This window comes from Globicephala melas, chromosome 9, assembly GCF_963455315.2.
Source record: "Globicephala melas chromosome 9, mGloMel1.2, whole genome shotgun sequence".
In the NCBI taxonomy this organism is placed as follows: Eukaryota; Metazoa; Chordata; class Mammalia; order Artiodactyla; family Delphinidae; genus Globicephala; species Globicephala melas.
The window spans coordinates 77,643,281-77,666,778 of record NC_083322.1 but is presented as its reverse complement, the minus strand read 5'-3'; the positions used below and the strand labels follow the sequence as shown (position 1 = coordinate 77,666,778).

General features: G+C 34.3%; 1 protein-coding gene across 4 annotated transcripts in view; it reads right to left on the bottom strand.

Moving 5' to 3' along the window:
• SEMA3D (semaphorin 3D) overlaps nucleotides 1-23,498 on the bottom strand; it is a 208,216-nt gene that overhangs the window by 133,770 nt on the left and 50,948 nt on the right. For 2 of the 4 annotated variants that reach the window (XM_030856997.2, XM_060304732.1), the window contains one exon: nucleotides 3,771-3,961. In XM_030856997.2, coding sequence (XP_030712857.1) covers nucleotides 3,771-3,921 — 151 coding nt within the window. In that variant the 5' untranslated portion in view covers nucleotides 3,922-3,961. Of the gene's footprint in view, nucleotides 1-3,770; nucleotides 3,962-5,267; nucleotides 5,364-5,597; nucleotides 5,624-23,498 lie in introns of those variants that run through there. The other 2 variants (XM_030856996.2, XM_030856998.2) reach the window with 2 other exon arrangements.

Genomic DNA, 23,498 nt, shown 5'->3' with positions numbered 1-23,498 from the left:
CATAAGAGAAAGAGAAAATGCCAAAGGAGAGTTCTGATTATTATCTCAGAGGTAGGAATTTTCCTCGTCATAACCCCAAGTTAGCAGTGATGTTTACGTTATAACTTTGTTTATTCAGGAATAGGTTACTTTTTAAAACTATTACATCAGGATTTGAACTACTTTCCTTTTACACTCTCAGATATGGCAGAGAAGAGGTGGCTAGGGAAACTGTTGAAATTCTCCCAAGTGTATGGTTAATGCATACTTACTTCATAGTGCTGAACTGATGATTTCCAAAGAAAAGTCCCCAAATTCTTATAGGTGGAAAGAGGAATATTCTGTAAGCATTGTCAGTAATTCTCCTAGCCAAGATCATTACTCTGTTATTAGCATACAATCTGGCAATGAATGGCTAACAGCAGCCACAGGGCGCTATAGGAAAGAGGGAGGGGGAGGGGGGAGAGGAGAAAGGGGAGACAAGGGGGAGAGGGGGTGAGGCGGGAGTGAGTGAGTGTTTGTGTGTTTGTGTGTGTGTGTGTCTATTGAGGGTGAGTTGAGAGATTTTTAAAATTCCTTCCCTGCATTCAGTCTTTGCTACTGCTTTTGACATGTATCAACAGACAATCGACATGTAGATAAATATCTAAAAAATATAACATTTGGAAAGTATAGTAAATATAAGAACCATCCAAAGAATAGTTCTTATTGCATTTAATCCAACATTTATACCAGTTCTCCTTTTATATAAGTACTAGGTGCTAGAAAGAGTGAAAATCTATAGAGAGATAAATAAAACAGGATTTTGAACTCTTATATGGTTGATTCCAAGTATTAATACAAAAACATAGATTCATACCAAAAAAAACCCCTCTAACTAGGGATAAACTAATTAGCAGCAGCTACATAAAATTAATGTTAATTTTTTTTATTTTTAGGAACTGATTTGTTATTTTCTAATGATCAAGTTACCACATTTGAGTTAATATTTTACAGTCACTCATATAAAATTTTGATTATGAACACAAATTAGCACAATGACCATCTCTCTTTTTCCCATAAGATTATCAAAGTCTGTAAATCTCTTTTGGCTACCAAGAGGGTGTGGTCTTCAACTCCATTTAATTTTGACAATTGAAATCATATAATCAGTTAGTCAAATATCAGCATGATGCTTCTGTCAACTTTAAAGTTCACTTCCGTAGGTAAGTGTCTCAGGCAAGAACTGCTGCTCTTGTCTAGGGTGTGAGAAATATGATTAGGCACCCAGGCTCTCCAAAGCACGGGGCTGACTCAGGAGCTGAGCCACCAACTAATTTGAGACCTTAATTCCTCAGTACCTCAGTAACCTCATTTCTAGGCAGATGATAATAATCCCCACCTCACAGGGTGGTGATGAGGATAAAATGACATCATTCACACATACTCCTTATACCAATGCTTTGCTTATGATGACTCCTCAGTGAGTAATTATTAACTATTATTAAAGTTTCTTTCCAAGTCTAATTTATTTTGCATGGTCCACCCTCGTCAATGCAATGCTCCTGTGTTATTCACTATATCATAGAAACCAGGTAGTGTTTCCTTTTTTTTCCGTTCAATCTATTTTCAAACTTTCTCTTTTTTTTTTTTAATTGTTTGGCTTTTCATACTTGTTTTCTGTTCTGTTCTTAAGATAAATTTTGAAAACAGGCAAACAAATCTGACTTGTGTAATATGATGGGTTGTGAAAAGTCCATATTATATACTTCGGTGATCCATATCTCTATCAGGATAGAGAACATTTCCATAAGCCCAGAAAGTTTCCTCTCATATCCCTTTCCATTCGATCCTTCCCTCAACTGCACAAAGGCAATGCCCTGATTTTTTTTAACCATAGATTAGTTGTCTCTGCTCTAGAAATTCGAGAATACAAAAACTCAAAAGTAATGTTACCTTAACTCTTTAATTCATGAGGTATAAATTCCAAACAAATACCAACATATGAAATGTGTAATGAGTCAAATAAGATAATTCCACTTAAGCTTACATTAGACATCAAATTTGCTTTTACTATTGATATTTAATTTGAGCTGAAAATAAGTTGTCTTAAAGATTAAAACTGCCAGCATGATTTTTACCCGCCAAGTTCAGAATAGAGGAGTTTGAGTTCCCTACATTCCTCTCATTACTTAGGTATTAAAGAAGCCAAGGGGATATTACAGAAAAAAAAAAAAAAAAGAAATCTTTGAGCATGAAACTTGGCTCATTTTCTCTCTCGATATATATATTGATATATTACACTTACATATAAACACATATTCGTATATAAACTTTGCTTTCATACTAATTTAAACATTTAAAAACAATTAGCTTAGATTTCATTTCTTAAATGTTTTCTCATCTCTGTATTTTAAGCTTTTCACACAGACTATTTTTTCAACAATAAAATATGTATATGCTTGAGATATTCAAGGTATTTTAGTTTGTTAATATTTTTGAAGATATCTTACTGTTTTAAAAAATACTAAGGATCAATGAATTAGTAGCAGCTGTATAGAATTAATGATTTTTCTATTTTTAGGCTGTTGAGCTGCACCCCACAGGCCTACAAGGCTTGTGCTTGCCCAGCTTCAAGACCAAAGAGCCCAGAGGCAGCGACAGAGCCATCAAAGGTTTAATGGATGGGAGATCTTACATGTCTGAAGCAAGGTTCTGGAGCAACACCCCACCATGTATGCGGCTCACACCGAAGCAGGACAAAGCAGACAGGCTTCACTCCCACGGGCAGGGGGAGGTTCCCACTTATAAGGGAAATTGACGGCAGTTTGGCTCATCAGTTACCAGGGAAACCAGCAGAGGGGCCCGCCCCTAACTGCCCCTTTGATAGGCTATCATGGTGGCTAAAATTAGAACAATCATTAGCTGCGGCATGGGGCAAGCATGTAGGAAGGTCTGTCAGGTGAGTAGGGTATAGGTGAAGCAGGCACTGGTTGAACAGGGGACTTACAGAGAGCAAGAGAACAGCTATCTTGAGTGGCCTGACCATACATAGGTATTGATTTATTTTAATATAAAACTGACTACAGGGACTTCCCTGGCGGTCCAGTGGTTAAGACTCCATGCTTCCAATGCAGGGGGCGCGGGTTCCATCTGCGGTAGAGGAGCTAAGATCCCGCATGCCAAACAGCATAGCCAAAAAAAAACAAAAAACAAAAACAAAAAACTGACTACAACTTGCTGACCAAAATTTCCTAATTATGCTAATCAGTAGTTTAAAATTGTAAATAATGAACTGAAAAGCATACATTAACAGTTTTGGTGTCTATTTTCTTCACCAAGAATAATGAATCAGTGGGCTTTGCATTCTGTAATAATCTTCCTCTTATTATTATTATTTTTTTTGGTACGTGGGCCTCTGTTGTGGCCTCTCCCGTTGCAGAGCACAGGCTCCGGACGCGCAGGCTCACCGGCCATGGCTCACGGGCGCAGCCGCTCCGCGGCATAGTGGGATCTTTCCAGACCGGGGCACGAACCCGTGTCCCCTGCATCGGCAGGCGAACTCTCAACCACTGCACCACCAGGGAATCCCGGGAGCCCCATGTTTTGTTTTGTTTTGTTTTGTTTTAACCATTCTTAGCACGTAATTCTCAAATCCTAGCACCTGGTTTTTGTTTTTAGCACCTGCGCCACCAGGGAAGCCCCTATAATAATCTGATTATTAACTGATGCCAATACTACAAACATTTCACTGAAGTCAGTATGCATTTCTAAATAAAAGAAGGCAACCTGAAAAACACTGACACATTTACCTTTGTAGGTTAGCTTGAGTCGTGGAATATTTTGCTTAGACGTTCCAGTGACTGGAAGAAACAGCATGGTCATGCTTAGCATCATCAGGGCATGAAAAAGGTAAAAATCATGGTTTCTGGACTTTGGTCTCTCATCTTTAGTAACAATCATGATGAAAACAATGTTCTGTTTCAAACAGCGTTAATTTAATCTAAAAAGAAGAAAAGAACTATTAATATAGCAGTTTGCAGATTTTCCTACACTTACTAAATTATAATTTTATGAATGTATGTAGATTTAAAAAAATACTTGCTCCTTGTCTCTTGTTCAGCTCCTAGAAATTGTTGCAAGGGAAACGAATCAGAACTGAGTAATAAAATTCAGGTCTGGCTTTACTCAGGACATGAGTACAGACCTAAAAAGTCAACTACTTATGTTAATTAGCGACTATTCTTCTACTAAAGTTTTTGTTTTGTTTTGTTTCATGCAAATGTAGGAGTGACCAATTCTTTCTGTAACTTGATGAATTCTTGATCAGATAAGAATACTGCTAGAAGCCTACACTTTCCCCATACCATTCTCAAAGGAAAAGATTCTCAAGCAAAATTTAATAAAAGCTGTCATTTTCAGAGAGTTCGTTTCTCACAAAACATATTTTAACAGTTCACCTAAAATTGGGACAACTGGACAGGTCAGGGCCACCAGTATAGATTTTAGGCCTGGGACAAGGCAATCTTACCTGCACCCTATACTACTCCACACAGGGCAGCACTGAATATAAAAACAAACTGTAAAATAAAAGGGTTTATAAGAGGAGGCGGTTTTTAACTAGGTTGCCATAAACAAGCTGCCTTGGTTGTCTTTGTTAAGACACGGAATAAATCAAAACACACATATTTCAAACTAAGTCTGGTAATAATAATTACAAATAATATTCGTTGAGTATTTACATGAACCAGATACTTTTTAAGAAGTGTGTTACATAGATCACTTAATGCTGTTAAATTCATTAAAGAAGTAGGTCATTAGACTGAGGTGGCTCTAATGCCATGGTAGCCCACCTAATCAAACAAAATCTAAGCCTGTAAATGCCTCAAAGCTACGAACTCAGAACTCTAAGAACAACCAGTTAACTAGGCTTTAAGCTATAGCCAATAAAATAATTTCCTTTCTTTGTTTCCTAAGTCTTCGCCCTAATATCCTATCAGTGGGGTGCTCCTAACCACTTCCAGTTTGGTGCCGCGCAATTCAAACTGATTTTTGTTCAAATAAACTCTTAAAAATTTTAATATGCCTCCGTTTATTTTTTAATCAATGCTAATGACGGTCAAGAAAGATAGGTAATTATTTTCCTCGTTTTACAGATGAGGAAACTGAGGTACAGGGTTTGATAATTCTCTCAAGGTCATGCTGCAAATAAGAGATGGATTAAAACATTTGTTCTGGACTTCAGCTAGAATCAGCCTCCTTAGCCCCTAAGTCTTTAGGTGCTTTTCATTATGGCAGAATCAAGTGACCTTCAACTCTTGATGCAGTCTTCAACTTCTCTTCTTTCTCCTTGACATCTTCTAATAAATAGCCCACAGAAAAGATCTTGCTATGCGTACGTCCTGGGAGGATTCCAGATGTGGTACCTGCTTCAAGTGCCAATAATTTCTTGGTAACAGCTTTAGCCATAATAAAAAAGTATTATACTTTAGTATTTTTGTAATTATTTAATATCAAAATAAATATGTCTATATGGCTTAGTTTTAAGAGAATGTCTAAATAAGAGTATTTTTCTTATGGTAGATCAAGTCTTTACTAAAATGCCTCAATGACTTTGAATCAAGGTTCCTTAAACTTACCTTAAATCTCAGAAGTTAAGATCAATCTGGGAATGTGAAATAAAATAAAATATAGGGATGTATTAATTTTTTATACAAGACAAACATTCTAAGAATAGACTACAAATTGTATGTTGTTTCTTCATGAAACGTTGAATATGAAGGCTTAATAAAGTATATTTTCTCAGTTACTTTAATTACCCGTAGGAAGTACCAAACTATTCTGTCTTTGTGTGTAATCCATGCATATTTAGTTATTTGATTTAGAAGATTACTACAAATGAAAAGAATCAAGTTCATTTAGATACTCATTTAAGAATATCGTAGGTCACACATATTTTATTCACATTTACTTGACATATGTGAATGTGTCACATATAACATATTTTATTCACATTTGCCACATATAACATATTTTATTCACATTTACTTGACATTTCTTGATGAGTTCACCTAATGATATAATTTAAGGGAAAACAGGAATGTCTGACCAAAAAGATCTACACTATTAGCAGTCCTTAATGAAAATTCTAGTTTTAAAAATTTCAGTAATATATATTTTAAAATAAAACACTAATAAAGCCCTTCTGTAAATAACATTTAAAACAAACTCTTAAAAAATAAAGAGTTGTATTATTTCAAAACTAGTAGGAAAACGCATATGCTATTGGCAAAAAACAGAGTCACTTAACTGGTCTACAGAAAAATTTATCAGGATTAGTTTTAAGTTATGTGAGTTTTAATTTACTCACTGTCTTAAGAAATGCATGTTTGCAACTTTTCAATTTTACATTTACACAAGTAAAACACAGATGCATTCTTTGAGTTACAGATTCTCCTTAAATACTTACTGTTTTTTTGCAAATAAGAATATGCATTTAAGAATATATAATACACATACACTTATGGTCATTAACACCATTAACTCATCTCCAATGATTTATTAAAGTGAGAAGAAAGATAAGATTCTTATTTGAAAGGAGCAGTTGATTATACACAAATAAAGTATCATGAAATAATTGCTAAAATCGAGATATTTATAAGATGCTATGGAAGGCAGCTCAAAGGAGTATCATATAGGTTTAAGTAAGACAAGGATAGTTTCATAGAGGACAGAGAAAGGAGAATAAAAAGCAAAAAGAGACATTTCCAGGTAACAATGATACCTAGTTAAGGGTTTCTGAAAAGCTGGAAGCATGATAGGCCTGCGAAGGGTGAGACAATGTAGCATAATCCAGTGGAGTGAAAGAGAGAGGAAACCAAAGAGGGATTCAGCCTAATGCTTAAATGTGCCTCATGCCTGTTCTGGTAGCTAATATACAATATTAGGACTCAAACGATGCTGTTATTCCACACTGCCTTTGGTCTTAGATCATATGTGCTGGTTTCATCCATATTCATCAGTGCTTCTCTAATCCCACTTGCCTGTTTCTTTTACTTTTCCCTATGTCCACATGTTAGCAGAAGATCACAGCAGCTCCACAGCTCTGCCACACAAACATGTATCCTTCCACCTGCCCATACCCTCCACAAAGAGTGAAAGGTTAGTTGAATATAGAGATTAAGTATATTAAATTTCTCATTAGGTTTAGTTTTTCTGAGCTTCTGGACATATGTAATACTACTTTTTTTTATGACATGTAACAATGCATGTAATGTGAATGTATGTTTATGTACACACGCGAAAGAGAGGAAACTTTCCGTGTGTTCATTTTATTAGCAATAATGACCTCAGTACAGGACATTTCCTGTGAATTAATGACCAGTTGAGGTTAATGGCCCTTAGCTATGTATTGAGATATCTACTCCTCCAACTGGTCATTAATCGCTAAGACATGCCCTGTGGTCCAACACTATAAGTTAAGAAGATTGATGTTTTGGTTTCCAATGAACAGTAGTCACACTGTTCCTTGTTACCTAACTCATTAATATTGTTAAATAACTTAAAAATCAAAGCACTGCTTTCCTTGCTAGTATGACATTCCGATAAGTGCCCACACGTGCTGAACCATTTGTTGAGGGTGAGGGACAAAATAAAACAAAAATTCTGAAACTCCTGGAACTTTTTTTTAAACTTTATATATTTTTCTCCTAATTCTTTGTTTTTCCTCCCAACAATCCTTTGAATTCAATAGTTAATCTTTTAATTGAGATAATTTATGGGTTAAATGTATTGCCAACAACGTCTCCAATAATCTGTTGATATTTTGCTATCTTCCAGTGCATGTCAGCGTGTGTATCTGTGTGTTTTTTGTACCTACACATGTGTGTGTCCCGCATCTGGGAGGAATTACAGAGAGAAGTAGGTGTGATTTAACCTAAAGTGGGTGGATTTGGTGAATTGCATAGGTTATACTGCATGCTACTGTCTGTAACAAGCTCAACCTGGAGCCAATTAACTGCACATAATCTGTTCCACATGTTCACTGGGACAAACAGCACCCTTGGGGATCTTCAGATGTGGAGCCAATGGGGAGTGCTGTGATTATGAGAGATTTTTACACACTGTTCCACTAAATCAGAGCTCCAAATGCATAATCTCACACTCAAGAAGGCCTTGTGCCATTTCCCAAAGGAATACAAAGAGTCCAGAACTTATTAGATAGATGGTAAATCGTCAAAAATATTATTTGAGGAGCAAGGAATAGAAAATTTTACATGTGAACTTCATTGATTTCTCTTATTTATATCTATTTGTTGCAAGAACGTATAATTATAGTGAAAAAATAGACCATATGCATAGGAAAAGAAAATACATGATAAGTCTTCACACCTGAAAACCTTGAACTTAGACATAGGATCATTTCTCAGGTATGTGTGTGCTTGTGTGTGTGTGCGTAGGTTGGAGAAGGGAGAAAAAGAATCCTTGATTTCTTAATTTATAAAGAGTTACTTGTCCTTCATACCTTTGTGGTGGTGCACATGAGGTCACTTGAGAATTTTTTATCTTACTCATGAGACACAAAGAGCTATGACCATCCCCAAATTAAAGGTACTACCAGTATAAACTCACTTTAGCCTAACTGTAACTCATATTTTTGAGTTATTGTTTGATCAGATGGTTTTCCTATAGAGTACATAGACTGATCAATTTAGTAACATTACTTCCTGGCAGGGAAATGGAACATAGCGACAAAGAACCAAACAGAAATTATAGAATAAACTTGAACAACAAAGAGACAACATAGGCAAACAAGGAGAAACTTTATGTTTGCAGAGAGATATCTTACATTCCATTGATCAAGTGCAGTGACATCAAAGCAGAATGCAAGTGAGATGAATGAAGGCTCACTGGAAGGGTGCTTGGAACGCTAAAATTGTCATTTACATTTATTTTATGTCATCCGTTTCCAATTTCTCTTTCTGTGTTTTCTAATATACATGATATTCTACTACTTTAGTACCATCGACAGTATGCAATCACTGCTCAAGTGTACAGTATTATTACCAATGGATGGAATTTATAGGGTAGGAACTTTTGGTTGACGAATTTTAACTGTCCATTAATAGACTTCATTGCCTTCAGATGTCACAAATTCTTCATCAATTGATATATTCCACAGGAGTCTGTCAGACCATCTGATTTTTCAGAGATCATGAAAAAAGAGACTTACATGCTAAACTCTATGTCAGTAAGAATAAATTACAGTAATTCCATTTTTATTTTGCAGTGGTTTAAACACAATGTTTGTATTTCTAAAATACACTGAAAGTATATTGTTGTATAAATCCCTGCTCACCAAAGCACCAGTGTTACATGTTACTTGAGTTTGGAAGACTTATAGCCTTGTACTTAGAGCCAGATCAAATTCTGCACGATCTTACCTCTAATGAATCCAGCTCAATAAAAAATAATAGAATAATGAGATTTCAGAACATACATGTGTAACATGTTAGATTTAATATCGTGGGTTACATTTTTTTCCTGAACATGACAGTAACAGCAAAACCATGCTTACATTGTAAAGAAGTCCTAAAGAAATCAAGTGCCTCTGACGCCCAAACTGCTCAAATAATTAACACAGTTAGAAAAAATTAGTAAGACATGACTATAAATGACTTTGCTAGCCATCTTCTTTTGCCTATATCTCATATTAATTGGCTACTCAAAGCAGATCACTAATGGTTATCAATTTGTTGGGTCAGAGAAAGCAACAACAGCATAATCATAGTTTGTTTCTCTTTAAATTTGAATAATCCACAATTCAAAGGTTTAAGATTTTTCTTTCCAAATTCTCATTTTTTAGAGAGCATTTTGATCCACGCATCTTTTCATGACCAAGATAATCTTATCCCTCACGCTTTGGAATTCTGACATACATTTTGAGAATTATAGGATATCTTGTCAAATTTTAATGTCTGCCTTTTGTATTCAAAATATAAATGTATATTATTTAAACTGATTGTTTTTTAAAACTTAACATCCTACACCTCAAATATTCTGATACGTGCCCTCGGCAGTTTAAAAAGAGATTTTTAAGTAAATGAAATATTGAATAAAGCAGAGTAGGAATTACTGTAATTAAGAAAGCAGAACAATCATATTTTCTTGAAATAAAAAGAGTTAACCATGTGTCTGTTATTGAGAAGTTTCTCTATTTTATTCCTTTTATCTTTTAGGAATATCATTAGCATCAAAACAGAATCATGTTCTGGTAAATATCCAAAAGCTTTAACTTTCTTTCCTAAAGCACACATTTAGCTATTAATTTAGACATTGAGTTATATGCCCAATAAAAATTTTCCCAGACTTTACAATACTGATCTACTATTTCTGCTATGTGGGCAATAAATGGATTTACATCTTTTAAAAAATTGACTCTTCAATGATCGAATACACAAATTTTCTATATACAAATTAATTTATTGGCCCCATGGTCTCTGTATCAGCAAAAATAATTGTGCACCTCATGTAGCTTGTCTTTCAAAGCAACATAGGTATCTTATTACACTTAAAAATATTCTCATGGTGCTTTTACTTCAGCACCACTTACAAGGACGGAGCAGTGCAAAGACACACAAAGAGAAGAGCACAGCACCAGCATAGGAATGACAGACAAACATGTACAGTTAAGAATTTCTTTTTATTTCCTGACCTGTGTGGTGGTGCTGTTTTTTACAATTTTCACATGTATGTTATATTTTCCAATTAAAAATATTTATTGAAAAGATTAGTTACGCTACAAGAAGGAAACAAAGGTTTTTTTTTATTGCTTAGTGGATACTTTACAGGACTGTGAGACAAGAGATTCATCATATCCTCAAAAACAATATACAGAGGTTATTAGCTGCCAAGCTGTAAAAATGATATCAACCTATTGTATAAAACTACTTATGTATAGGAAATAGTAAAGTAAGTTCCTATAGCAAAACTAAATTATAACATGGGTTCACACTATATTTAATTTAGGATCTAAAGGTTGTAACTATTGGAAACTAGTAAATAATAATGAACTAATTAAATTACGTTTTTAAGGCATGTGATATAGAACAATTATAAGGATTCTCTTTAAAACTCCTAACACTTTTAAATAAACAGACCAAGAAATCCAATCGAATTGCCAGCAACTCCAGTATCTAAAAGCAAACTTCTTAATCTGAGAAACAGCACAGAGCAGAAAAAATGTGACCCTGAACCTCATATTCCCATAAATTCTCCAGGAATGCAGGTACTTCTGAGACCAAAACACTTATGATAAGTTAAATGACTTTTTTAAAAAGCAAAAGGATGTGCTAAACACATGAACACAATTTATTTCTTTCTTCACTATTTAATGAAATGCCTAAGGGAAATAAACGTTTCTAGCAATGTAAGGATTCCACATGCATAGCAAGAAGAGTTTAAATAATTCACTTCATAAACATAAAACTATCTGGGAATAAAAATAGGCAGCATGTGAAGGGACCTAAGTGTCATATGCAGAATTTAGAAACTCAGTCTTCACATCAGATTTGAATTTCATGATAATCGACCCTACTCTGCTATAAATAAATTAAATAGGTAAGTAAATAGATAAATAAATAAAATAATTTTAATGTAATTAAATGTGAAAGTCATTAATGTTTAAAATTTATCTTTAGCAAATCGAATTCAACAACTGATGGCTATTGTGTCTTTCTTAGGCAAATATTACAACATAAGTTTGCATGTGCTCTTTGTAGGGGCTGCTAGCCCAGAAAAGGGCTGGGTCTCTGAAGACAGTTATCTGTAATAGAACTCTGAATTTTGTCACAGATGATCTACCAGCTATTACCAGAAATTCAAAAGTTCTCAAGACTATGACCCAGTCAATACTCTTACATTTGGTTTAGTTCTGCTATTAAAACACTAAAAATAATTTGAAAATAAAGTTGTAACTATTATACATAAACTAATATTATAATTTTCATTTTTGTACACTTATATGATTGCATTGTTCAATTTCTTCTGCCTATACTTCTAAACATGCCCAGTTATACCTTCCATAACTCCTCCAGGACATGTCAGAAGTAGAATGGCATGGTGCTTGAGCACGCAGGCACAAAGCCCAGGTCTGCCGCTGGCCTCCTGTTTATTGATGGGAAAGTTACTTAACTTCACTGTGTCTCACTTATCGCATCTGAAATAGTAGATTATACCAGTATTTAACTCATTTGTTGTAAGGATTATATACCATGATGTAAAGCACTACACCATGCCCAATACATAGTAAGTGATCAATGTGTATCAGCCATTTTTAAATTACTACATTTGATTTAATTTTCTATTAAGATTCTTTTTAAGTACAAAAGCAAATTATGGTTTTAAAGACATTTAATAATGACCTGAACATATGCCTAGAGTTTATAAGGGCTGTAAAATAAAGAGTTCTCAGGGAACTATTATATGATTTCCAAAAGTATGAAGATAAATGAAGAAAATAATCACAGGTTACCACCAAAACAAACAAATGACCATGCAAGTAAATAAACAAACTCCATTTCTATGGCTTAAGCGGGGACAATCAGTGATGGTCTGAATTTTGTCATGAAGGATAAGATACAATTGTATCTGGAGTGCTTCCAGTGCTACTCATTCAAATTAAATGATGTACTAAACCACAGTGAGGTATCACCTCACACCAGTCAGAATGGCCATCATTAAAACGTCTACAAATAATAAATGCTGGAGAGGCTGTGAAGAAAAGGGAACCCTCCTACACTGTTGGTGGGAATGTAAGTTGGTACAGCTACTATGGAAAACAGTATGGAGGTTCCTCACAGAACTAAAAATAGAATTACCATATGATCCAACAATCTCATTCCTGGGCATATAACTGGACAGAACTGTAATTCAAAAAGATACATGTGCCCCTATGTTCATAGCAGCACTATTCACAATAGCCAAGACATGGAAACAACCTAAATGTCCATCAACAGATGAACGGATAAAGAATATGTGGTATATATATACCATGGAATACTACTCAGCCATAAACAAAGAATGAAATAATGCCATTTGCAGCAACATGGATGCAACTAGAGATTATCATACTAAGTGAAGTAAGTCACAAATAGAAAAATAAATACCATATTATATCATTTACATGTGGAATCTAAAATATGACACCAATGAATCTATCTATGAAACAGAAACAGAATCACAGACATAGAGAATAGACTGGTGGTTGCCAAGGGGGAGGGGATTTGGGAGGGATGGAGTGGGAGGTTGGGGTCAGCAGATGTAAGCTATTATATATAGAATGGATAAACAACAGTGTCCTACTGTATAGCACAGAGAATTATATTCAATATCCTATGATAAATCATAATGGAAAAGAATATTTTTTAAAATGTACATATATGTATAACTGAATCACTTTGCTGTACAGCAGTAATTAACACAACATTGTAAATCAACTATACTTCAATGAAAAAATAAATTAAATGATGTAGTTCTTTAAGAAAGAGAAAATAACTAAATATCCAATCAAATAATAACTTCATATAAGAAACAGATTCAAAATAGAATACACACTGGTGAATACGTATAATGCTTGGCTTTAATATTTTCACTTGTTTTAAAAGATTAAAAGGATCAGGCTTCTTTTGGTGTCTTTTCCAGAAAGGATACTAGCTTCAAAGGGGAAAACAGGGAATTTTAAATAACCTTGCGGGCTATGTAGAATTGAAGGATATACTATACTCAATGGTGTACTCAAAATATAGTAATGACATACGCTACAATTCAATATATCCTTTATATTGGATCGTAATACATTACATACACATTTCAATTTTTTTGCATCTATCCTATCCATCTATCCTATTTAATTCAGTGTACTGTTTTCCATTCCTACCCCCACCTTTATTTTTAAAATGCGTGAAAAGATCTTTCACAAACTCTTATCAGTGTTCTTTACGTTTCACTTTCTTTAAACAAGTTACCCTTTCTAGTTATGATGCTACTTAAGAAGTTTACGTACTTTATATTTTATAAGTTGCTGACATCCTTTGACATATGTAAAGTATTAAATAGTTAATTAAAAGAATTTTCTTGCATGAAAAAATAGTCATGTTTAAAAAGTTATATTTTATCCAAGATCAATTTTTTACATTTTTTTTACTAACCTTAAAATTGTTATTTTATTATAAAGTATATTTTGAAATTCATAACAGCTTACAAAGTGTGGTTGATCTAACTTCATTATTAACATCCTATGATTATCATAACACAGCAAAACATTGATATATAGCAGGAGCTCAAAAATAATTTTTAGTTTATTGACTATAATAACCCAGAAAATAGGAAAGCAATATCTCCTGACTGAAAGCAGAACAAAATTAGATCTTATGTTAATACTGAATTAGGTTTTGGTAAGTTAAAAAATCAATTACATTTAAACCATTTCAGATCTGCAAACATGCCAAGTATTATTTACAACAGCTTACAAAATTGCTGTATTTACAGCATACCAGATTTGAGGTTGTCTCTCCCACATATTCAAAGAGCTATTGTGCATGTTAGAACATCTTCATATATCTACTAGCCCTGAGATGGAATATTAAAAGCATATATTAAAAAATTCCTTCCAGGGCTTCCCTGGTGGCACAGTGGTGGAGAGTCCGCCTGCTGATGCAGGGGACATGGGTTCGTGCCCCGGTCCGAGAAGATCCCACATGCCGCTGAGCGGCTAGGCCCGTGAGCCATGCCCACTGAGCCTGCGCGTCTGGAGCCTGTGCTCCGCAACGGGAGAAGCCACAACAGTAAGAGGCCCGCGTACCGCAAAAAAAAAAAAAAAAAATTCCTTCCATATTCAATTATTATTCAAATACATATTTGCATAAGCATTTAATGTTTGTATAACATAAGCTTTACTGTCTTCAAAATGCATATTTCAATTCATGTGGATCAGACACTAATCAAACTAAAAATAAATATAATATATAGACCAAATAGCATTATTATAAAATGATAGAGTATTGTTTTATAATTAACACAGGTTTTAAACTTTATATATACCTTCATATGAAGATATCATATTTTCGAGTATGACTCTATAACACTTTCTTTCAGAAACACTATTAGTTATACCAGATATGCAATATGGAAGCATAGTGTGGACCTTGTTAACAAGCTCATGGGTAAAGGTGAATTCATCCCTTTTACTTACATTCTCTTAATACATATAAGAGAGTAGGTCCTAGACTAACACATTTGTATTTTAAAACTAACTTGCAATTGCCAGGGCATGAGACATATGGCTGTGTGAAGAACGGATTGGGCTGCTGTCTTATGAAGTGAGACTGATAAGGCACCAGAAATTTCAACTTTTATATCAGGTAGCCTGTTACTTCTAAACATCTTTCTTGTCTTTCTGATGTAAATATATTTTGCTTTTTTTTTTTTTTTTTGGATGATTGTTCTGTTAAAGTCGTGTGCTGAATATTTGGCTATCCAATTTTCCCTTCCACCCTCCTTGCCATCCTTATCTAGTTCCCTAGCTACCAGTATCAGTTTCTTTTTTCTTTTTCTTTTTTATTGAGATATAATTGACATATAACATTGTGTAAATTTAATATCAGTTTCTGGGCTGTGTTTAATCCCATCCTTACCAGCTGTATCTGAAAAAGTGGATTTAAATGACCATCCCAGAAAATTAAATGTGATATAATACTGTCAACTGATTTATAGACCTTATTTAAATTTTGCCAATTGATCTACTAATGTCTTTTTACTGGTTTAGGATCCAATCCAGGATCACACCTTTTGTCTCCTTGTTTCTTAAACCTTCTTTAATTGGAGACAGTTCCTCAGTTTCTTTGTCCTTCACGATGCTGATATTTTTTAATTGTACTGATTCCTTACTTTATAGAATGTTCCTCAATTGCAACCCATTCATTTTTAAGCTTAAGCAACCAAGCACAGTGATTCCCTGAGATCTCACAGAAATTAGTGGCAGAGCACCTTGTACACATATAAAAGACTGCTGACTGTAAATAAATAAATAAGTAAAGAGATAAAAAAATAAATGACCATCCCAAATCTTTCTGCCTCGATTAGAATAAGCAGGAGATTCCTGAGTTGAGTGCACAGCTACAGATGTGTGCTCATTTTTATTTTTTACATATTTCTCTCTTAGGGAAAATATCATATCACCTCCTACGATATAACCTCTGAAGTTAACTCATAAGTGAAACTAGCACTGTGGTCTGGATTTTAAAATACAGAATTCACTTTAGGTAATCTCTCAAAATCCTCAATAATTAACCTCATTTATTTTTACCATGTGTTATAGCAACTATTATAAAATTCTTGAATCTCCCAGGGGTAACACAGCCTTAAGGGCTTAGGCCCTGGCTCTGTGATGGTTTGGGTTATAATCCCCGTTTTGCTGCTTATCAGCTTTACATCCTGAAAGAATTCACTTAATTTCTCTAAGTCCAGTTTCCTCATCTGTAAAACAGGATTGTCAGCTCTTATTAAATATGGTTGTTACAAGAATAAAATGAGATAATGTATGGAAAGCACTTACCACCTTGTGTGGCATATAGGTAGCTCTCAAAAACTGTTAAAGTGCCGCCATTTTTCCATGAACTATGATAGCAACTATTTTTCCAAAGATATTAAGTGAGTATGAAACTTAAAAGGAAACCTGGAAACTCCCATGTTCTCCTTTCATGCTAGCAAACATGTTTGTGTAATTTGGCATTAAAGCTCCCAACTTTCATCCCACAATGTAAGTTTTTTTCCATGCACAAGTAGATAAGATAAGATCCCATGCTGCAGGAATAATAATACATTATTTTCTCTGTACTTCCAGTTTGTTGAGCACTGGCAACATGAGCTGCCAAAATGAAATCCTAACCAAAAGAACACACTTGCTTTATTGGACATGGAAATTGTTAGAAAATAATAATAAAGGCCAAGTGAAAAATAAATGCTTTTTATATTAGAATATTCAATTTGGGGTTACTAAATGTGTTTGACAAAAGTCTTGGAACTGAGATTAATATTTAGAAACAGTTTTGAGGGTAAGCCAACCTAAAGTTACTTCTGAAAGCTTATTTGGATATTGTAAGAGCCAAAAGAGTTTATACACATAAAGAACTGTAGCTTTAAATTATAACTGCTGTACTTTTTCAAAGTATTCAAAAGAGTAAATTGTTATAGTATGGTAAAATCACAGTTTAAAAAATGTTTCCAAATAATATTTAGGCCATTCCCTACATCTCATAAGATTTGCATTTGTACCTTCCAGAACAAGTGTAATCTCCATCTGCAGACACATGTACTTCTTTTAAACCACATTAAAGCAAAGACATGAATCACATTCACCACTGTATCCCCAAAGTCTAGCACAGTGTCTGGCATGGAGTAGGAGATGAGCATATATGTGTTAAATAAATGAAAGAAGCAGTCGATCTCTTCCTTTTTCCTTCACCAGCCCACTTATATGATGTATGGTGATGAAGCAGCCAAAAATCTCCGTGTGTCACCTCTGTGTGCTATCATGAAGACTTTAAAAGCCTATGTAGCCTTAAGACTACCAGAAACATAGGGAAAATTTGGATCAGAATAGAATGACCCCATGTCTGCTACAAAGATTCATATCCACAGAAAATAGGAGGAATGACTGAGTGGGTCAGGAACATTCTTGGTATTTCTGGGTATCTTTTTCCAAGAGTTTTCAGAATCACATTTTTCTCACCTCACTTGAGAATGTTGCAGAAAACCCCTGTATGTAGAGGGGCCATGAAATCGTAAAAACTTTGAAATCTGGAGTCAGGTGGGCTTGGGCATGAGTTCTAGTTTTACCATTTTCTAGACAAGAATTTCTTCAAAATTTAGGAAAAAAGGCAACTTTGATACGTTATTTGATTTGAAATGTACACATTAAATTCCCTCTCCACATAGTAAGTGTAAAATAAACATTAGCCATTACGATGATTATTCTTTAATACAGATTAAGATAGTTCCGTTCCCCCAACTGGGTGTCGTCTGCCAACGAATCCTGTTGGTACCTATTGGGAACCGAGCGAATGCCCATCAGTAATTTGGGAAATTTTGTTAAGTTTCACTCTCCCTATATCCCCGTTGGTCTCAGTGGAGAAAGTTTTATAATAAGAAAATATTTTAATGTGATTCTTTCTTTACTATCACCTTTATACTTGCCCTTTGTCTCCTTCTGTTAATTGTTGACTTTTATCTAGAAGACAAAGCACAACATTGAACTTAGCAGAAATTAAGCAGATATTTAAATACTCATCCTGTCTTTACAACCACAATAGTGCTAAAACATTCACAGCACAAATGTTTTCCTAAGTAAATACATACCCAGATTCAAACGGGGTAGGAGAGCAGTGTCTAAGCAGTAAAATATGCAAGTCACTTAGAGAAAAGTAGAAATGTAAAGGTTATTGCTGTCTTGGCCAAGAAAGAATGTGAAGTTCAATTGTAATAGTGCATGCATGCATCTTTTGGAATGTCAAAGAACAGGAAAAAATTCTTGATTATAAAATGATGAGAGAAAAAGATATCCTCCTATCCTTGGCACTTGAAAAAAATCAGTTTTTCAGGCACTGTTCAATAAAATTCTTGTATTGCATTACTCTAATAAAGAGTTCTCTTTTTGAACATTACTATGTAACTTAACTATTTTAAGTTTAAGTGAATAAGTACTATTTTACTTACTCACTCAAAAAGGGATGACTGCCAGTGACTGTGATAAGCATCAGTGTAAAGTAGGCACGCAAATTTGATTTTTCAAATATTGCATTTGAACCATTTGAAACAGGCACATATGTCATCCACCCACCTGGGGAAAATTTGTAAATTCATATATTTTAAGAAAAATTATTATATTCTATAAATGGTATTTTATGATAAGGTTTAAAGCAATTAAATTATACAACTGTCTATAATCATGTTTTTAACTTCAAATCTGTAAAAAGGATGAAAATAATTACCATTGGAAGATAAAGTATGCTTTATTGTTGCTAAAAATGAATGTGCATCAACTGGGAGAAGATTTTCAACTGGGGGAAACATTTTTGATATTTTGCTATTTGTAGATTTCTGTCATATAACTTCTACTATTAAAATCTGACTTTTTAATATATGTCAACTTCTCCAGCGATTATTTTATAAAGGACACAGAGAAATATGAACAGGGAAGAATCATGTTGTAGCGGAAAGAGCAATAAAGCCCTAAGGCCTGATGGAAGTCCTGGCTTTGCCTCCTACAGGACATCTTATCTTCAGGAATTTAATTAACCACTCAGAGTGTTAGAGTTCTTTTATGTAAATTTAGTATGTTAATATGTCATCAACCTAACAGGGATATTATGTAGCTCTAGTAAAGTGCACATAAATATTCTGAAAATAATTAACAGGCAACATACATAAACCTATTTCTTAAAAGAGGTTAATTTTTTCAGCTTACTTCAATCTTGCTTTCTAAAGGATCAGTGTTATGGGATCATATCTAGTGCAGAGTCAGTTATCAGAAAGCCTGCTTTCAGATCTATTCTTATTTCTCTTTATCAAATAGAGAAGTAACAGACGCATGGGAAGAAAAGGCGGTATCTATTCTTTAACTACTAAACAAGGCTGTCAACTGTGTCAGTCATGTCATTTAGTAATATACATGTTTCTTTATGTCTAGTATTAATTTTTTTACTCCATTTTCAAGGTCACTAAGGAAGCCTTGAGGGGCTGTTACTATATGCCTGGGTTAGTACAATTGGTATTCTGGACTCCAGCTGTAGACTACAATCTTGGGAGTGCCTGATGTTTCCAGATTTGTTTGTTTTCATAAAGTGTTTGCTTTCATAATGCCATCTCTAATTAAAATATAAACTCCCTTGCTTGGTATGTCAGTTCCTTCCTCACATAAATTACTTTCTCTCTATATTCCTCAATGTGTACTCCCTGTTCCAGTCAAGATGGTCAACTAACACATGCCATCCAAATCATATTCATTTCCTTCTCCCCGTGCATGATATCCTGCTCTCCCAGATCCAATCACATCCAAAAAGCATTAATGGATAAATTCCAAGTCAAAATATTCACTCTTATCACGATCACATTTTTTTTCTACCACACTAACTTACAGTCAAATTATCTTGTATATTGCCTGAACTGTACACGCCTCCTGTCTCTCCAAAAATATTGGAAGGTGATTAAACACAGAAAACGTATATTCTTTTAAATCTCCCTTAAATAGCCCATAGAAGCTGACTAGGCTCAAAGGAGAAGTCTAGTAAATGTTTTTTAGATAGGTAAGAAATGAACAAATAAAGGGAAAACATAAAAAAAAAATCTGTTCTTCTGACTTATTAAACTCTAAATGAATTTGGGCGATACAACGTTCTATAAATTTTCTAAGAGAAATAAATGAGATTCTTTAATAACCTGAAAATCACATGTAAATTTGTGATAGAGAATCTAAGTATTAGGTTGGCCAAAAAGTTCATTCGGGTTTTCCCATAACATCTTACCAAGAACTTGAACAAACTTTTTGGTCAACCCAATATTGTAAGGAATTAGAAAGGTAGATAGGTTATGCTTTATGAATAAAAGAAAATATTGAGGTGTAGATGAAGAAACATAATGCTACCTCTTAAGTACTAGTTAATAAGCTGTTAACAAAGGTGGATCAAAAGTCTGATAATGATAATCAACATGGAATTGATTAGAAGTTATAAAAGAAAGAATGGGCCAACTAAAACATGATTTCATTTCATGGCTGACAGACAATGTATCTGTAAACACGACAAATGCAGTGTAACTCTGCTCAGGCACAAGAAAAGTACATCATGGAGTTATTTTATGAGTTAACCTGAGATAACAATACTCATGTTCTTAAAAATACAGGATATCACAGCAGTTATAGTATTTTCATTTCCCGTTCACTTATTTATACAGATGATATCAGGTTAGAAGACCTATGTAATATGTAAAGAATATGGAGTAAATACGTAAACTGATGTATAAAGCATTTAACACTGAGATATATGGGAAGTTAATATCAAACTATATGGTAACACTCACATTCTTTGAATGGCTCCATTACTTTAAATTATACTTAGTGTAATCAACACAGTCCTCATACAAAGGGCAAAACCAAGATACTTCATTTTCAGCCTCCTAGAATTTTTCATTCTTTTTAACAGCAACCATAACTGAGCAACATCTTGTAATAATGGATTGGTCTTTAATGGAAAACATCATGATATAAACAAATATTTGACTACCATTTGGAAGAAAGCAGTATCATCATGGATTCCTGATACTAATTTGAGGCCAGGTTCTGCCACCAACAAGCTTTTTTGCCTCAGATAATTTATGTGGCTTTGCTATGGTCTGAATGTTTCCGCCCCCCCCACCCACCTAAAATTCATATGTTGAAATCTTAACGTCCAAAGATGATGACATTCGTAGATGGAGCCTTTGATAGATGGTTAAGTCATGAGCGTGAACCATCATGAATGGGATTAGCGCCTTATAAAAAGAGGCTCCAGAGAGGCCCCCTAGCTCTTTCCGCCATGTAAGGACACAAGAAGAAGGCACTAGCTACGAACCAGGAAGAAGGCTCTCACCAGAAGACAACCATGCTGACGCCTTGATCCTGGACTTCAAGCCTCCAAAACGGCGAGCAATAAATTTCTGTTATTTATAAGTTACCCAGTTGGTAGCATTTTGCTATAGCGGCTCAAGACCTCTCTAGGTTTTACTGTCCTTTCCTTTAAAACACAAAAGCTGGAACTATTGCAACTTTAAGGTCTTTTCTAAGTATAATATTAGCAATAAGAGTGCTAACCTTTATTTTTAGATTTTACCCCCATATCCATAACATATACTAAGTATAGTATTGAGTTTGATTTTGCAAAAATGATTCAGAGTGATTTAAACAATCAGGTTTACTCAAGAAAAACCAAGAGTATCACAGACATAATCATTCCAGAATTCCAAGACAGGTAGGAACAAAGCCCCATGAAAAGTTTCAATACAGATGTATAAAATACGAAAAACTGCTATTCAAGTTAACTGCTTTTCTTTAAAATTTTAAAAAATGAAAACATTTTACTTCACCAAATGCTTTAAACTTAAAGCTACAGAGACATGACACTGATATAACAAGATATCTATACTACTTGCATTTTGAAAATATTTTTGTCTTTCTTGCAAAAAAAGACTATAGGATGCAAAGTTAAAATATAGCAATTCTTTTTTATAATTACTATTGTCAGCATAATCTCTAATCATATGAAATGGTTGGACATTTGTAGAAAAGAAGATGAAGGGGCATCTTGAAATAGCTAGGCTGCTTTGGTTGAAACATACCATAAATATAAACAAGAATGTTAGAGAAATTTGTAATAAATTTATTTATGGCAAGGGAATATATTTATTTGTTTGATATTATTAAATGTCACAACATAAACTTGTAGTTGAAATGAACAATAGAATTTAGTAATACAGCAGTGTCAGTTATTAGAAAATCTAGTTACCAGAAAATGATATGCTCAAATGTGGTGTATTTCTGTTAAAGGACATTAAGCAATTGTGAAATGAATAAGAGAAAGAAAATTATTAATCTAAGTAATTGGAGTAATTGGAGACTAGATATAGAATGTGAGAGAGGGTGCTCAAGAGGAAGCTTGCTGGGAGACCCAGATTTGGGTGTTGAATACGTTAAATTTGCCTACTGGACATCCACCTGGCAACACTGAGAAGACAAGAGCGAATTAAAGTCAGAAGGTGAGGGGAGCAGTCGGGGTAGAAGTACACCTTTGATAGTCTCCAGCATGTAGATGGCATTTATAAGAGATGAGATCGTCAAGGGTGGGAGTGCAGGTAGAGGAAAGAACAGGTGCACGCACTGATCCCAGGCATGTTCCATGTTCAGAAGTCAGGGAGATGAGGCAGAATCAGCAACTAAGACTAGGAAAAAGCTGCTAGTGAGAGGGGAGGAAAAGCAAAGTGTGTGGGGCTCTGGATCCGCGTGTGATCCTTAGAGGAAGATGAAGTGATCAAGAGAGCCACTGTGTTAAATATGGCAACAAGTGAGATCTGAGAATTAACAATTAGATGTAAATGGTACTAAGAGTTAGGCAACACAAAAATATCAACTGTAATCCAAACAGATATCTATTTATATGCTTTTAACAATGAAAATATCATTTTTACCTCAGCAAACGCTTTAAATCTAAGGCTTAAAGCAACCTGAAATCAATGTAACAAGACAATATTTCTGCCAAAATTTCTCACAGAGTCTGTAGATGAATGCTGTTTTTTAAGAATAAAGCTCTTAAGTATATTGTGAAAACATTTCTAAGAAAGTGAGTTAATATTATTTATTATACCTTATTTAATCTAACCTAAGGTGCTAATATATTATCCTGTACATCCTCATGTTAGGTCTCACCAAGAAAAAAATGTTGCCAAACTATGATATA